General features: G+C 47.2%; 1 protein-coding gene across 4 annotated transcripts in view; it reads right to left on the bottom strand.

Annotated features, from left to right (window-relative positions):
* Positions 1–17,335, bottom strand: part of BCL11B (BAF chromatin remodeling complex subunit BCL11B) — a 91,688-nt gene that overhangs the window by 69,496 nt on the left and 4,857 nt on the right. For 2 of the 4 annotated variants that reach the window (XM_009640492.2, XM_009640494.2), the window contains exon 2: positions 8,736–9,104. In XM_009640492.2, the coding sequence (XP_009638787.1) occupies positions 8,736–9,104 (369 nt within the window). The remainder of the gene's footprint in view (positions 1–8,735; positions 9,105–17,335) is intronic. The other 2 variants (XM_009640493.2, XM_009640495.2) reach the window with 1 other exon arrangement.

The following is a 17,335-nucleotide window of genomic DNA, read 5'->3' as shown; positions in this document are numbered from 1 at the left end:
AGCTAGAGCAGGGGCTTGGTGCTCTATACCACTTGCAAGAATACATACAGATAAAATACCCTAATGAGTGAGTGGAGAGAGAAATATGGTAAGTGCCAGACGTGATCAAAAGGTGAAATAAAATACTGAAATAAAATGCAGCCTAATCAGAGCATGGAGGACAGGGATACACAATCTCTTCACCAAAAGTGGCTGTTAAGGTAAATTAGATTAATCACTCCCACCTCCCTTCCTCCCCAAACTCCCTTGTTTTTAATGAAGGGGCTTACTCCTGAAGGCTGAACGCCGTCCAAGGCTGCTGGACATTTAAAGCTGTATACGTAACACGCCTGAGACAGGCGCGCACCCTGAACTTCCACTTTGCAAGAAAACTGGGATCTGCTGCTTGGTAGGTCTTTTCCATCTGCAGCTTTCAGGACCCTGCCAAGGGACCGGCGAGCAGTGTCCCCCGTTTCTCACTCAAGAAATAGGCTACCAAATGCCAGAAGAAAGAACGAGTTTAAGAGCTGTTGGGCTTAACAGTGAATTGTGCTGATGGCGCTCAACTCTTTCTGCAAACTGCGTACATGCAAAGAGGAAAAAACAGCAACCGCTAAGTAACCACTTCACATCTGCCATTAAGATTATTAAACTCCTTACAAGCGGTATCTACCCCACCTTCCCCACTACACACAAACATACACACACCCCCAAGCTCTCCAACATGGCAACTTAGGAGCCAAGACGGCTCTCCCCTCCCCGCTGCAGCAACCACATTCGCTCCTGTTAAGGGGTTAACGATTCATTTCCACTACTTCTCTCGAGAAAACCTACAATGAAAACATTGGCTCACAAAAGCGTTCTCACTGCCAGAATGCCACAGCGCGAGTGAAAAGTCCGTTTTGTTTTCATTACATCTCTGGGATTTCCGGCTTAACTCCTGAGCTTAGACACCAAATCCCTAGATACCCCACCCACCCACTTTTTCTTCTTCTTTTTTTTTTTATAACATTTCTACTGCACGGCCCACCAATTACCATTTGGAGGGTGGGAGGGAACGGGGAGAAGGAACCATGCTGAAAAGGATGCTCTCGTCGGAGCGAGCGTGCGCGTCTCCCAAGCCGAGAGCTACCCGGTTTCTCCGAGCTTCCAGGGCTGTCGGCTGAGAAACACAATTTTATTTCTATGCCTGGCCTCTCTCCTCTATTTCTCACCCTCCGGGCTCCCATCTTCCCACTCGGCCACCGAAGCCAGCGCTGAAACTCAGCCCCCAAATCTATGCCCTTTGAAGTTATGTGACATGACATAGAAATCCAAGCCTTTCTTGTACAAAAAGTATGATTACTTCACAGGGGTTTTTTTCTCCAGTTATGATAGAAAAATGTTCCAATCTCCAAAAAACCCTAGAAAGGTTCAACCTTTATGTCACAGCCGATTTGGTCACTGTGTGTATAGGCAGCACAGTTCAAACACGGGCTGAGAAAGAAAAACAATCTATGGAAAAGGCACGAAGGGAGGCAGTCTCATGCTATAGCAGCACTTGCTGAAGCAAAGGAACCATTTCTGTGCCTTTATGGATTTATTCACCATCAGAGAAAAACAGCACTTTTTTCTATCTGTATGGGAGCTTTTCTGTTTTATAGTACTTCCACGCAACTGGCTTTCCTTCGGCTACATCCCAGTGCAAAATTCCCCTGCAAACAAACTCCTTTCTTGCAGTCACTACTCCAGCGAGCACAAGCCTATTGCTATTAGTCACATCCACACAAATGCCAAAGCATAGGACTGTTGGGCACTACTTTTACTTTGCTCCTAACAGTTGCTCGCAAAGTTGTCAAGCAAAATGAGTAATGACTGGCTGACCAGTGCCTTTTCATCATTTACCATTAGTGTTGTCTAAAAAAATGCACCAGTCTTTCCTTGGTAATAATAATCAGAGATAGACACGCGGTTTCTGGCCTCCCACACATGGCCCAAGTAATTTCACAAGAGGGCCCAAATAAAGGCAAAAAGCCACTTTGCTGGGTGACAGTTTGACTGGGCTCTACCTCTGAGTAAGTCCAGAGTCCTTCCACTGAATTAAAAGAAGGTAACGGCAATGCCAAGCTAGTGCAAACAAACAAGTTTTGCTCTTGGGGAGTGACTGCCGATACATATCCACCCCAAAGCGAGAAAACTCTGGCCACGTGTGCTGAATGACCTTCTTAAATCCCCTCTCATCAGCCTGCAAAATGGCACTTCTGTCGAAAAGGTTTTACCTAGCATTGTCACACATAAAAGTGAAGATGACTATAACTACGAGAGATTAGAGAGAGAGAAAATAACAGCAGCAAACTCCCGTTTCGCAGTTCAGCACCCCTGCATTCAGGGGCAGGTCCCCGCTTGCGCCACCCGATCGATCTGGCGTGGCACCACCAGTTTCAGGGGAGTTACCCCAGGTGAAATTGGGGTGGAGTGGGGCGAGCCGGACACCCCACCGCTCCAACAGCATGGGCACCTGCCGTCCCCGCCTCGTGGGAGCTCAGCTAACGGCACGCAGGGCGCAGAAAATAACTTTGAAAAACAGGATGGTGAGAGGAGCAAAACAAAAAGCTTAAAACCAGCAGGGAGAATCAAGGGCATAATATTCCTCAATGGATTTTTTAGTCTGCTTTTAAAACTCGGTGTGATTAATTTCACGCTCGACTCTTGGGGATGACGGGAAAGCCTCGGTGCCTGGTGGGGCCAGACCCCCGGCGGGACACAGCTGGGGGCAAGCTGAGATGGCGTCAGGGAGAGGGCGGCCGGTGGCCCCCAGGCCGGGGCTGAGCAGAGGCGCTGGAGCTGTGCCACATGGGTGCGGTGGAGTTCAAGCAAGGGGAAGAAAGGGTTTCGTAATCGGTAGGTTTCTCACCTTTAACTCTTGCCGGGATTAGCAGGGTGCTTACCCGCGCCTTGGCGGGAGATGCCGTGCAGTGCCAAGCAGCCGCAGTTCTGCCGTCCCTCACTGCCAATTGGGGGGGCACAACAAGGACGTCCCTCACTGCCAGCTGAGGGTCACAACAAGGATGGGGGCTGCCAAGCCATCACAGGATGCCCTCCGCATCAGCCCCCCTAAGGATCCCCTGAAGGGGGGATCACGGCACCTGGAGAGCCTTCACCTGGCCTCACTGGCAGCCTTGAAACTTGAAGCCATCAATGTTTTGGCAGCCCCTCGTCATGCTTGAAGCCACAGCCAGCCAAGGGAGGGGTGGGCTGGGGGTGCCCTGTCCCCCAGAGGAGAGCCAGGCTCCCCCGACGTGCCCTCCTCCCTGCCCCAGGCACAAGCAGGGCTCTGGGTGAGATCACCCGGCTTGTTTTTCTCTCCGCAACCCAAGTCAGGACCTCAGCCGAGGTCCCCGGGGGCAGAAGGCTGCTTGTTAACCCTGCTCTCAGTGCCGCTGCGGCTCACACCTTCCGTGTGTGACCCCCCCCATGCTGCTCAGCCACACCAATTAGCAAAACACATTGCTAAATACCTGGTGAAGCTGCAGAGGAGGAGAAGGAGGAGGAGGCCAGGTAACTCCTCTGTGCTCTGGAAAAGCCTGGCAGACACGAGGGAAGAAACAAGCCTGAAAAAGCCTCACAAAAAGCATTTCAGCTGCAACACAAGTTTCTCAGGCTCTGTTACCACACACTTCTGGAAGCCTCCCCCACATAGCGTTTTTCCTGGCCTGGCTTTGACAAGTCACCCCTGCAAGACCCACCGCCCCGGGGAGGTGCTGGCGGCAGGACCCGGTGCCATGGCGGCCTCAGGAAAGGCATGGCCCCTGCGCCCCGTACCGGCTCAGCGCTGCTCAGGACACCTCTTCCCAACCTGCCCAACATTGCTGCACAGGCCTCGGGTTGTTCAGCTCGCATTTTCCTCCCCTCACGTGTGAAGGCATCACGATGGCTGTCTGAGTCCTACAGTTAATATGGGTGCGCGGGTCCATAATGGTACATTGTAAGTGAATGTCTCAGGGTAGACAGCAATAATAATTAGCTGTCATGATTTGAAAAAAGGATAATCCATGCCATTGAGTTAACAATCACTCACACAACACACATGGATTTAACTAATCTTAATTTGGAGAAAAATAACAATTCTAAATATATCAAATAGCCTATTTCATGGCAACCTGCGGCGGTGTTTATCTCTGGCTTCCAGCACATGCGAGTTATTTAGTTTCTCTCACTGGCAGTTTTACCATTCAAAAGCCTGAAATGAACATTCATGGAGCAGGGGTTGCAGTTAAATCCTGCCTCTGACAGGGAGCCTTTTTTCATGATGCACATCTAGTTCAAGTACATAATGTATGTAGCCCAGCACTGGTGGCCGGGAGGGGATGAACAAGGAATTCAAATCAACCCCTTCCCCTTCCCTAGCACTGTCTTTGCAGAAATTAACTACGCTGTCTTAATGAACCTCTGCTGCTGGTGTGGTTCTGTTGGTGAGGGTACGCTGACCAGAGCATGCAGACCAGGCAGTGAAGCTGGAGGTCTGGTCCAAGTGGTGCCTGCCCCACCGAGGCTCCCTCCTCTGCCAGGGTTCTCTGAAACCATCCAGCATTAAAACCAAGATGACTGGTGCTTTTTCTTTAATCTGGATTGTTTCAGAGAGCTGTGCTGAAGAGCAGCTGGTGGCCCACGAGCCCAGCAGGGCCATGAGGAGGGCAGGAGATACCATCAGTCAAAGAACAGCGGGAGCCAGCTCCCCAGGGCCTTCTTCAGCCAGGACAGGTCACCCAGTTATGCCCAAGATCTGATAAATATGAAAGATAAAAAGAGGTATAAAATACAGCAGTGGTCTAATTTTTTCCAAAATACCTGCCAGCGGTGAAGTGAAAGAAGCAGTGACTGATAACTCCTAGCCAACTCATTGGCCTGGCTGTGTTTTGCTGTGCGGCAATCTGGTACATCTGTTCGATACTATCACACCCTCTGTACGAGAGGCAGAACTGATTTTCAAACAGGTCAGCCAATTTGAAAAAAAAAAAACCACCAAACTTTACAGGACAAACTGCTCCTAAGCAAGTCACGTCCTACCAGTGCCAGCTAACATGCTACCACACACCGTATGGACAGTGGTAACTAAGTGAAAGAGCCTTGAAAAGCATGGATTTGCAAGTTACCAGCCAGGGAAAGATGATAGACTTCATTAGCAGCAGGTCTTTAAAGGTTGGTTGCAGAGATGAAGTTGCCTTTGTCTCTACGGATACCTAGAAGTGTGAGCTGGAGATCTGCATTGTGTGCCTGCAAATTCTTGCAGGCTCCTGAGCTCTACCTGCCTCCCTTGAAGCGGCACAAGGTCTGTTACGTGGTCAAGAGGCATGCAGTGACCAGAGCAAGCAGAGGGGAAGGCAAAAAGAAAGAGAGGAGATCGCAGGACTCCGGAGTACCCTACGCCAGGGTTAGCGCTCGGGGCAGGTGCTGCATCCCAACATCCTCACGCCCGGAGGGAAGAGAGGGGTGATGGCAGAGCCAAGCTCAGCGCTTGTCGTACCCTCGCTACACTCGGCCATGGGAGGCTATAAGGTTTGGCAGCTTAGTCACACTGCAGAAGGCCACACAAATCATTTCGACCAGATAAGAAGGTCTACAAAAACAACACAAGATCAAGGAGAGGAGATGAAACCTATTTGAGGGCAGCAGTGGTGGCAGCGTATTTCAGGGAGCCGGAGTGGCGAGTGGGTGATTTCTGGTTTCCCTCTTCAAATATAAAGACTCAATTATCTTTGAACAGCTTGCTTTACACATGAATTGACACATTTATTTTACAATAAATAACTGAAAGTTATCTATGTTTCCTTTACTGTTAATCTACACAAAGAAATAATAAACAGAGCTTGTCTACAAAAATGCAACTACTGCAGTCCTCAGAATTCAATTAAGCTAAAATAATTAATGCTTCCACCATATTAAATTACTTTATACATTTGAGCCACTGAAGTTTTTTTATTCTTTAATCTTTTTCGCCTTTTTATTTAATAAAAAAAAAGTTAGTTTCAAAGTGGGGGGGGGCTGGCTAGGAGGGGGAAAAAGAGCATGATTTGCTGTTAAAATGTAATGGTCTCCTTTAGCTGACACAGCATGTAGAGTGTTTTGTGCCTTTGATTAAAATAACATTTTAAATGCTTTGAACAAACATATCTCCCCATACTTCTAAGGGATTATTTTACATATTTCTTGGTGGAATAAAGAAATTCATTCTTCCTGTCGCAGTACAGAAAGGCTAAGAATATCTTTCGTCACATATAAAGTAAAAATACTGTAGGCTGTTGCATTATTACCAAAAAAATAAAAAAATAAAGGGAGGGGGTGGCGGGGTGGGAGAAAGCTGCCTTAGAGATTAAGTTTCCCTTTTATGAAATCGTATTTAGTCTCTTTTTTTAACAAATCTAACAACAATGCTCTACAGCCGCTCACTGGGAAATACCTTTAATGTTAAATGCAGATTCTGATTTTCTTGGCTAATGCAGAAAGCCTTTCTATTGAAATATAAATAAGGGGTTTGGTATATCCCACTAAAGCCTTTCCAGTGAATGACTTCTGTGGGTTTTTCATGGCTACCCTCCATGGCTGTAATGTGAGGCTTTTATCCTACTATTGAAAACTATCTGCTGCTATTAAAAAAAATATGGAAGGACATTGCACCTTTTTATCTCAGAGCTGGGCTCCTAATTGAGAAAGCATTATTACTGCACTATTTAGTGGATGTCCCTATCTCCGTGCACTGCTGAGAAAATGCCAATCAAATGATAAACCCTTTTATTTTTCTCAATTCAAAATCTTTCCTACATATTTTCATTTGATATTCAGTTTAGTCTGAAAGAGATTAGGTGCTCCAGATTGGCTTTTAAATTTTTTTTTTATGCCTTTTCCACGCGTGAACATCCCCTTCACCTCCCCCCCCACCTCCAGCAGATTTTCCGCATGGCAAAAGCGTTAGTTACAGTGATGCTGACCCCCAGAAGCTGGGACAGGACGGCACCCTCTGCGCTGGCTATAACCATCGAGGTACTTCACTATGGACTGGACTTGGGCACAGATTAGTAAGAGATGAGATCTGGACTGCTACTACAGCGCAGGTCTCCCAGACCAACCTTACTAAGCACTTGGGCACCCTCTGCAAGGGGCTGAGCACCGTCGGCTCGCGCAGAGATCAACAGGTATTGAGAGTGCTCGGCACCGTTCAGGAGGCTTTCAGCAGACTGGAGGAGAAGGTCCCGAATACTTCTCTTCTGCTCCCACCAAATGAGAAGGAAATCTAGCCCTCAAAGCTGCTACACCATGAGGTAGTCATCTCTGCCAAGAAACGCATTCACAACTGCAAAAGGATGGGGAAAGCTGAAAAAGGATGCAGAACACTGAAGAAAGATGAGGAAAGGACAGGGTCAGGTCTTACAGTAGGGTTGCTTACAATGCTAGAGCACAGGCTTCCACTGCTAATGCCCCCAAAGCTACTAGTTGCCCCACACCAAGATGGTGACTGCACCCAAAAAAGATTCCTCGAAGACAACAACGTAGTCAATGGGGGGCCTATGCCCTCTCCTAAGAGGCAGATCATCTGGAGATCTGAAGACTGCAGCAGTTCAAAACCCACATCCTCATTTATATGATGGCCAAGACTGCCAGAGATGCTGGGGACTGACTCAGAGACCTCCAATGCTAAAGGCAGGAATGTCTTAAGCTTCAATTATAAAGATAGGAGCCTCTCACCTCAAGACTTCTTCTTGGGATGAAGGGAACATCTCTACTAAAGGCAGGATCCTGGACCATCAGATCTAATGCTGTAGGATAATTCCTACAGAAATCGGGATAGTGGCAGCAAAGACAAATTGCCCGTGCTCTTCTGTATGGGATACAGTCAGTTGGAACAAAAAAGGCCTGTTTGAGGGGAGATCCTGCTGTGTAGCATAAAACCCCCACTCACTAGCAGGGAGCAGAGCCTTCCTTTCAGTGCTGCAGAGGGGAGAAACGCCCTGCGTGACGGAAGTGGCCCCACGCCGGGCGCTCTGCAGGAGCCGTGCACAGCAGCTCGCCCACGTGGATACCATCGCCCGCTTGCCCTCCTCTGAGCCGGGGAGGTCCGCTGAGTAAATGTTAACTGCGCCATGTATGAGAGTTTTCGCAAAAGAAATGCCTGCAATTTGCTCAGCCAGTCCAGCCTGTGCCCTTGCCTCCTCACTCAAAAGCCCCATTTGGGGCATGCATGTGAACGGAGGTGTCGCCCATCCAACTCCACCCATCTGCAGAGACGCAGGACAGGCAGCACAGGCAGCAATGCCGCCCACGGCCACTGCAGTCAGTGGGAAGAAGCTTTTTCCACTGACTTCAGTGGGGTTGGGATTTGGTCCTTCCCAGTGGGTCTGCGTGTGACAAAGGGTATCTGAACTGGACTGAACTGAGCATCTCACCGAAGTCTCCTGTCCCTCCACCACTACTACCTGCTTAAGGATGCTCCAGAAATGGTTTCTGACCCCAACTTTCTGCTTTTTCCTACATGTCCAGGCTGTCCCTTGGCTCTCCAGGGGACTGAGAGGCCGCTCTCTCTGGGAGCTGGCCCTGCACAGATAGCTACACTGAATTAAACATGGGGTGGACAGCCCTGCTGAGCCCTGCGTAACCGTGAGGATCCTCCAGACTGATGGCTCCTATAAAGACCTGTTACTGAAGCCTTTGTTTCATGGCACTTTCTAGAGGGCTCTCGTTAAAAGATTACCTAGGCAGTTGATTGAGTGTAAAACATGCTGTACCTGCAATGTTCTCCTGCTTGGGGCAAATTCCTTTTGTAGGCGTGAGAAGACGGTCTTCTTCATCGGGTGTGACTTGGATCCCGATTTCCACTGGCTCTGACACTTTCCTGAGCTCGGCGCGTGAGGAGGGGGGAGGGCTGCTCTTATCCATGCTCTTTTCATAGCAGGCACCACCAGTGCCATTGCACTGTTTTCTCTTGTGCTCTATAAAAACCAAGATGTCTCCCAGCGGGAAGTTCATCTGACACTGTCCACAGGTTAACAAGTCGGGGTCTGTCCCGCCTGCGGCGATGCTGATGCTGCCCGGCTCTGCTATTGCCAGGCTCTCATCCTCGTCGGGGAGTGCCGGTTCCACATGGTCAGCCTCTGCTTTACATTGACAAGGAGAAAGAGGGAGGAAAGGGACGAGGGGAGAAGAGAAAGAGATTGCTTTGAATGTTCACAGACTCTGAAGGATGCATCACGGGAGGCCCAGCCTCCCCCCACCCCACCCCCCCAAAGAAGCCAAGCCTGATTAGATCTTTTATTTTTCAGCTTTTCCGCTCTCCCAGAATGATTTCAATATATTTTGCAACCAAGCCTGCCTGAAACAAAATGGAAAGGCTGACCTGGCATAGCTTTCCTGACAGCTCCTTCCCACTGCTGCCAGCACTGCAAGGGTATCAGCAAAGAGCCATTTTGCAAACGTTCGAGCCCCGAGTCACTTTCTGAAATAGTTCCTCTCTTTTTATCCCACCTTCTCATTCCCACCTCATCTCCCAGCCATCTGGCCAAGGCCCCATCCAGCAAACCTTATGAGCCCGAACCTCTCCTCCTATTTCAGAGACAGGGGGGGAAAAGCGCTCACGTGCTCCGAACAGGTAGGATCAGGCTCCATGTGGCACACAAAATTAGTACCACCTTGTCCCATTACAAAGATACCAGCAAGGTTAAATGACCACCCATTAGCACGAATTACAGCAAACTGTTTGCAAGAGCAAGGTAAGCAGGATACAGTCTTGGGAGAAGCTAAGGGGTTTCAAAAGTCTGTACAGTAGGGAAGAGAATGAGGCACTTATTTAACCTACTGGAATATTGGCTGAGCCTGAAATCTTCCACTCATTTTCCTGATGTCAAATATCCCTGCAGTTGCTATATAGGTTAATAAAAGTTTTTTGTTTAAATCTTGCCCATGGACCTGATTGATAGACTTCCTACCATTACCCCCAAAGACTGGGAAAGCATTTCTGAGTGACCTGCATCAGTTTCTGACAAAGACGTAACTTCCTGCTTCACAATTAATAAAACACAGTGTGTTTTTAATGGCTATTTTAAAGATAATTCTTACATTATAAAATAATTATGGATCACGATCCATTTCTGGGGCAAAATGTGTTTTCTGGTTTGTTTTCTCTTGTTCTCCCGTGTAACTGCCAAATCATACAACCCTTGGTCTTTACTCGGGCAAAATTTCCACTGACTTTTGCCTAAGGCTGTTTTGCCTCTGCAAGGACTATAGGGTTTGGGCTGAACAAAACAGAGGAACTAACAGTATGTAAATCAGCGAGTGAGACCTCTAATCAAATCAGGATTAAAGGAATAGGAGGAAAAATGTTCTCTATTAGCCCGAGCGGCTTGCTTATGGATTTCCTGGGGAAAGCAAGACACACAAATACCTCAAAGAAGTGAGACTGAGATAAACAGATGTTATAATCCAGATCTGGAGTCTCCTCCTGGCTGAAAACAAAAGCAGTTTTGTCCCACTCTTCACCAAATTGCAAAAAAAAACCCACATAGGAAAGGGGCAAGAAGTAGAAGGTGAAATGCATTACCTGGCAACAAAAATGGTTGAGCCTTGAAAAAGGCAGTTTAGAAAAAGAATCGCCCCCATTTTCGCCTTCCAGAATAAATAATTGATGGCTGTATCTACCAGCTGTGTTACAAGTTGCATCAGAGCTCACTAACAGCAAAGCAGAGAGCAGCAGCAGCACCAGCGGCAGGAGGAGGAGGACTGGGACCCCGGAGAAGTACCCGAGCACAGACCATCCTACTGGAGCAGACGATGGGCACGGGAAGGCTTCGGTTTCCTAACTCACACCAGGCTTACCAAGTACACAGCAGAATACTCATTCTGAAAACCATTAATTACCTTTTTCCCCTTAATCTAAGTTTAAAAGGAGTTTGAAGACAATACTACATAATTAATTCACCAATTTATATCATGAAAAGATGCCTCCTTGCCTTAGTGAAAATGTAACCATAACCCTGCACTGAACGGGGATTGCTGGGAAAAGAGCGGATGCCTGCGAACAGCGTGTCACGATGCAAAAGGTAATTATTTAGTGCTGCGGTTCCCTTTAATGATCTAACATTGAGCAATATTGTTTATATTGAAGAGAGCTTGCACCTTTAATTACCAATTACATATACATCATTTTAGAGCCAAAAGAAAAGGACTGTGAAAAGGGTCCTTTAGAAATGTGCGCGCTATTTCTAGGAAGAATTCTTATTAAGGGGGAGCAGAGTGTCAAAATATTAAAAAAAAAAACCACACACACAGAGAGGCACACACACGCATGCAGATACACACGCGGGAGATGGGACAAAGAGCTGGAAAAGACAACACGAAAACAGGAACTGAACCAAGGGTCGTAAGGAAAAAAGGTGGCAGAGGGGGAAAATGCTCCTTACTACTTTCACCTAACATTCCTGTAAAGTCTTCAGGATTATATTTTTAATGTGAGGATTTTTTTCTCCCCCACAATTTAAATTGTGCACTTCAGAAAACGTAGCAAAACTGCTGCATTCGATAAGGGTCCTGACCAGGCGTCTGTGGAAACATGAAGGTGGTTTAAACAGCCAAACTGTTGCGAATTCTTTCTTTTCAGTTCTACACTTCATTTGAATATTAGTTAAATCCACATATGCCTATTCACTTACACTCGCTCACTCTCTCTTTCCAAGGACTCTGCAATGGCACTTTTTTAAAATAACATCTGGTATTCCTTCATATTTTGGCAGTCGTCACATTACCGAAAATCAGCTTTTCGTTTTCTTGGTAAGCCGAGCCCTCATGATCAGTAGTAATTGGGTTTCAAACTATCAAAAGATTTTTTACTCAACTCTATTTCTGATTTGAGCTTAATAAATCGTCAAGCATGAGACCAGCCGTACACCCAACCATGCAGCCTCTATTTTACGTCCCCTTATTTGGGACGTGGAAAACAGACATAAAAGAATGAAAAACAAAATACTGAATAGATCTTCAAATGCATTTTATCCACATCAATTTGCATTATTTTTTTTAGTCAGAATAAAAAAAAAGAAGGCTTCCTATTGATAACTCAATTAAGCCATTAAAAACCTACATTCAAGTAACGTTACAGGAGAGATTTAAAACCCACAAAGGAAAAGAGAAAAAAGCCTGCAAGTCCAGCCCATAACGCATCGGGTCATGCCTGGTTAATACAACAGCCAAGATCTTAGGCTGTTTAAGCAGTCCTTTGATACCAATGGGGCAATTTAGGCCAGCCTCAATCTAAAGTTCTGACTCCACTTGTGTCTGCACGTTTCAAATGTGTTGCTTCACATTATTTGAATTTAACTCTGTGGTTTTATTGCTGTTTGTTGGTAGCTGAGTTTGGGGGGAGGAGGGTGTTTCCTCATGAGCATTTATTTAAATTTTTTTTTTTTTTTTTAAGAAGGAAAAATCAAGCCCCACAAAAAAGGAGAATGGAAAACATCTCATCTCCCTTACATGGGAAAAGGAAAAAAAAATGCAAACGAGCTATTTCCAGCCAGGACTCGTGCCCTGGTTCTTCCAGGTGTGTTAAGGTGTGCCCGGCATTTTCCCTGCACCCGGAGATGCCTCCGAAGAGGGTTGCCTTGGCATTGCCTGCCGAGGGAGCCCGGCAAGATGGGGAAGGTGATCTATGGAGACATGAGTGACACTGTTGTTATCCGATGGCTTCATGGAATTAATGTGAGTGGACAATCTAAATCATTCGCTTTAGTTTGAAAAGCATTCCACTTGCTGGCTGGACTCTAAGCAGCATCTCCAAGCTCTCTGGCTGCCTACCACACCAAAATACAGCGGACAAACTCCTTAATGCCATAAAGGCACTGTCAAAAAACCACCAGCGCTCCTACTTCAGTGTGGTGACATCATTAGAGCATATGTGCCCCATGCAAACAATACTCTCATGCCCAGTATTAAAGCAAATGCACATGCTAACTACTTTCTGCCTGTCAGATGTCTCAAAATTGTACCCATTAACAGTGAGAAAGACTGTCACTAAAAATCATTTCCAAGGCCTCTAAGGACAAAACTGTGGATGCTTGTTCACGGGGTTTGGGTGAGGCCGGGTCCAGGCAGCAATAATACATTTTGTGGTATTTTTTTTGCACTGCAGTACCAAGGTAAGAAGGGATCTGAAAGTTGCCAGCCTATTCTCTTCCTTACTTTTCCCATCCCACAGTATCAAAAGGAGGCAGAGAAAGGGGGAAGAGGGATCAGTTTGGTGTCGGGCCAAAGCGTTGTGTGTGAAACCTCCCCTCTGTGGTCGGTTTCTGTACAAATCGATAACGGGAGGTTTAGGGCGAGCGCTGCCGGTACCTTCACCGCAGATGGTGGATGGGTGCCCTGCCTGCCCCAGCACCCCACTGCAGCCACTGCCTGCCCCTGTGCCCACCCGGGGGGTGAAGCGTGGGTACCTCAGGGGTCACCCGGCTCTGAGACGAGCTGGGGCTGCCCAGGGTCCGCCACAGGGGCACAGCTCCTGGCACGCAGGCACGGGAAGCCACCCACAAGCATGCCACAGCACACTGAGCACGCCATTCTCCACACACAGTCGCTGCTGTCTTGAAGGCACATCCAGAAAGAGCTCAGCCTAGTTGGGGAGCAAGCACAAAGAAGTGACTGGCTTTTCAGGGTGTTGGCCCAAAGCAGGCCTGAAAATGATGTCCCTTCAATCAACACCCACATGTCACATTTACTGTAACATCAACATGCTTAACGGAAATAGCTCAGATCACACGCTCTCTAGCTGGGTTATCGCCGAGATCGGTGTCAGGATCCTCTCTGCACAAAGACTAAGGCTGCTCAAAGCGGGCGACATGGCTCCTCGCCGTCGAAGTTTATCAATAACCTGTTTTCAGAGCCTCCCCACAGCTCCCTGCAGCTGCAAGGTGCAGAGTTGAGCTTATGCCTACATATTGCATCAGCATCCCGCTCAGCGGTACTAGGCACCGCTTATCTGCCATCAATTTTTAATTTTTCTGAGGACTGAAAAACAATTGTTGGGAGCATTTTGTGTTTTTTTTAAATAAAAGTCTGAGGCTGGGTTGGCCCAAAGAGGCAACTTGACCGGGAAGCCCCAGAAACACCGGGCCCCGCAGCTCTGCCTTGCTTTCCACGCAACTCTCAGGCATGTGCAAAGTGCACAAAGGCAGCCGGAGCAGCGGCGAACCTCTGGTCGCGCCGCGCGTGGCCCCGGTGCAGCTGCCGAGCCGCCGCCATCCGGTCATCCGCCGCTGACGGCAAGGGGACCAGGACCCAGCGGTGGAGGGAGGGCGGAGGGAAGTAACCCGGCTTGCTCCAACGCCTTAGCAAGCCCCACGCACAGCTGCAAGTTAGACGACTCTCCCGCATGTCTCAGAAAGCAGTTTAACCCTCTGTACACACCTGAGACGGAGCAAGCCCAAGCACTGCCACAAAAAGCCAGGCAACGCATCGGGATTTAGGGAAAAGAAGAAGGAAAACAACACAATAACCACGCCGGACCCAAACAGAACAAAAGCCAAGAATATCCAAGGATCTGCATGAATCTCCAACACTTGTCAGATATTATTTCATCAGAAACTATGTGCAGTGTTAAAGAAGGGAGTGGCGTGCCTACTCTTAAGTAAACCATACATTCGTAAAAAAATATTTACTGCTTTTGAGAGCGGAAAATGCATAGGCTCTTCTATAGACTGCAGAAGCTGTAAATCTCCGCAGATAAAATGGGATGTGATGATGTGATATAAAAGCATTCTTTGTTCCCCAGTGAATACATTTGTTTTATTTAAAACTAAACGACAACCAAGGAGAGAAAGGAGCGCTCGGTGCCACAAAAGGAGAAGGAGCAGTATTTGGGTACAGGCTTTTAACTGGCATAGAAAAGGAGACTGGAAGCACAGATTCTTACCCAAGGATTTAAGAGGCATGATCAAAATTAAGTAATTAGTTTTGAACATGTATTAAACACACAACAGCTCTGTTCTTTTCTTAAATATCAGGCTCAAAAGAAACCATTTCTCAATTGTGTATGGCACACTGTTGCTCATATACAATTTTCTTAAGCCTTTTTTTTTTACTTTCATTGAAGCATATTCATTATAACATTCAGCAAATTTATGGCTTCTTCCAGTGGCTTAGTAAAAGGGGTCATAAAAAAGTTAAGTAAACCAGTGTGTTTTTTTCCTCTCCCTTAATTCTGGATTCCTTTTTTATACTATGCTGTCTAGTGCTTAGTCTTTGGAAAGTACCTTGGGCATATCCAGCACATACACAAATTATCAGCTGCTCCAGGAAAAAAAAAAAACGGAATTTCTTGCACCGAGGCAACTACACAAAAGACTTGCATATGTCAAAAATACAGAACTAAGTCCCTGTGAATGCTGCACCATTAATCAAATCCCCGATCTGGTGTCACTTTTGCCAGTAAAATGACGATATTCTTCTAACCCCCTTCTACTGGCGCGTGCCTGCGACGCATGAAGTGTGTCCCTCTGCTTTAATTTGTTTTCAAATAGCCTGCTTTAGGCATTTTTTATATATCCTTTGGAAAAAAAAGAAAAAAGAAAAAGAAAAGAAGCTGCTACTTAAAGCTCCAGCAAGGGTCTACAGTACAGAGCAAGCAACAGCTTTTTGGGAGGGAGGGCAGACAGCGAGCAAATTTAACTGATGTTCAGGAGCTGCACACACAACTGCCTCTGAGGCTGTAACCGTGGGTGCCGAGGAACGGTGTGCAGCCTGCCCAGATACATTTTGAGAAAGTAAATAAACAGAAGAGAGGAAGGTGCTGTAGTAAGAGCAGCTGAATGAATCACGCATTTATCAATGCACACAGTTATTGATGTCTTTTCCCTCCCTCGTTAAAAAGATACAGATACATAAATCCATCTCCAGCCAATGCTGATGCTTCACCAGGCGCTTTTACGGTATTGCTAACTTTAAAGCAGGCGGTAACCCCCAGCCCCCGTTCATTTTCCCGCCTGCTTTCCCTGGAGGCTGCTGAGGGGAGACCAAATTCAACCGACAACTGCAACGCAACCCTGGAGAAACCGAACTGCAGCCAAAAAGAAGGACATGCTCTGGCAAGGAGACGGAGAGCCATTTTGGGGTAGCAGGTCTCTATGAGGAGACTTTTCCACCAGGCTTCATCCTGGGAGAGTGGGATGGGTGGGAGGCAGAGGAGGGAACAGGAGGAAGGGGAGCATGGGTGCGTGTGTGCTGGATGGGCAGAGGCGACGGGGAGGAGGAGAAGGGGATAGTTATTTCTCTTGGTAGAAGTTAACAGTCATGGAATGGAAGGAAAGCCACAATCAGCGAAGTTTGAAGTTTTGGGAGGGGAGAAGGAAAGGTCTTCCCCGTGGCTGGGGAACACTAGCATCACCAGCAGCCTGGGCACTGTGCTCTTCAGCTTACCAGTCTGTGAAACGAGCTGGCTGCTGTCTATATGCTTCCAACCAGCTCGATTCAAACATTAAATGAAGTAGAGAAATCATCGGATAAATTGCTGGCCCTCTCTGCCCAAGAGTGAAGGGTTTTTGTACAGCTGATGACAGCCCTGATCTTTTGTCTGACCTAATTTACTTCTCTTTCAGGTTAGAATAAAGCGTGCTTTCCTGTCACGGGTTAACCTCCATCCACATATTGCACCCTAAAAATTAGAAGATGCTTGTGCTGTGTTAACAAAAGCATAACTTGATGAATTTCTCAGGTTGGGTGAAATAAACATCCACTGATCAAAGCTTCTTGTGTGTACGCCACGAAATTATATGTTTGGGCAAGAAAACGTCCCGCTAAAGTCCGTCCGCGACGTGCAAGCCGACTGCAGCCGGGAACAGCACAAGCCCGGCAGAGCAGCCTTGTGAGCTGCTCAGCAGCAACTTCTACATGACAGATGTGATTTTGTGTTTATTTCTCTAGGAAAAAAAAAAAAAAAAAAAAAAAGCAGCTTATTTTCATATGCAGGAATTGCAAATTTTTTGCTATAAGGACCCAAGGATGAAAGTACGGTAAACTATCTGATATCAAATCCTCTGGGCAGGGGTACATGTGGCTTGCTTGCTGACATGTAATCAACGCCACGCTATGTACGTGTGTGTCTGCTTTACCGCTGTACACACCTCCTCCCGCAACTCCAGCTTCCTCGCTCTGTGTTTTTACATCCACTGGAGCAAACAGACTCATCTCCGTGGGTTCCCCCCCCGCACAGAGACTCGCTCACGCACAGGTATCCTCACCCCGATCGCTATCCGACAACAACCAACTGAGAATCCAAACACTGTATGTTGACAATAAAAGGCGTTGTTAAAAACTAATCTTAATTAAAACCTCCTGTCCGCCCGAGTCA

The sequence above is a fragment of the Egretta garzetta genome, unplaced genomic scaffold, assembly GCF_000687185.1.
Source record: "Egretta garzetta isolate BGI_Z169 unplaced genomic scaffold, ASM68718v1 scaffold206, whole genome shotgun sequence".
Lineage (NCBI taxonomy): Eukaryota > Metazoa > Chordata > Aves > Pelecaniformes > Ardeidae > Egretta > Egretta garzetta.
Note: the sequence above shows the minus strand (reverse complement) of the source record. Positions and strands in the feature narration are given on the sequence as shown.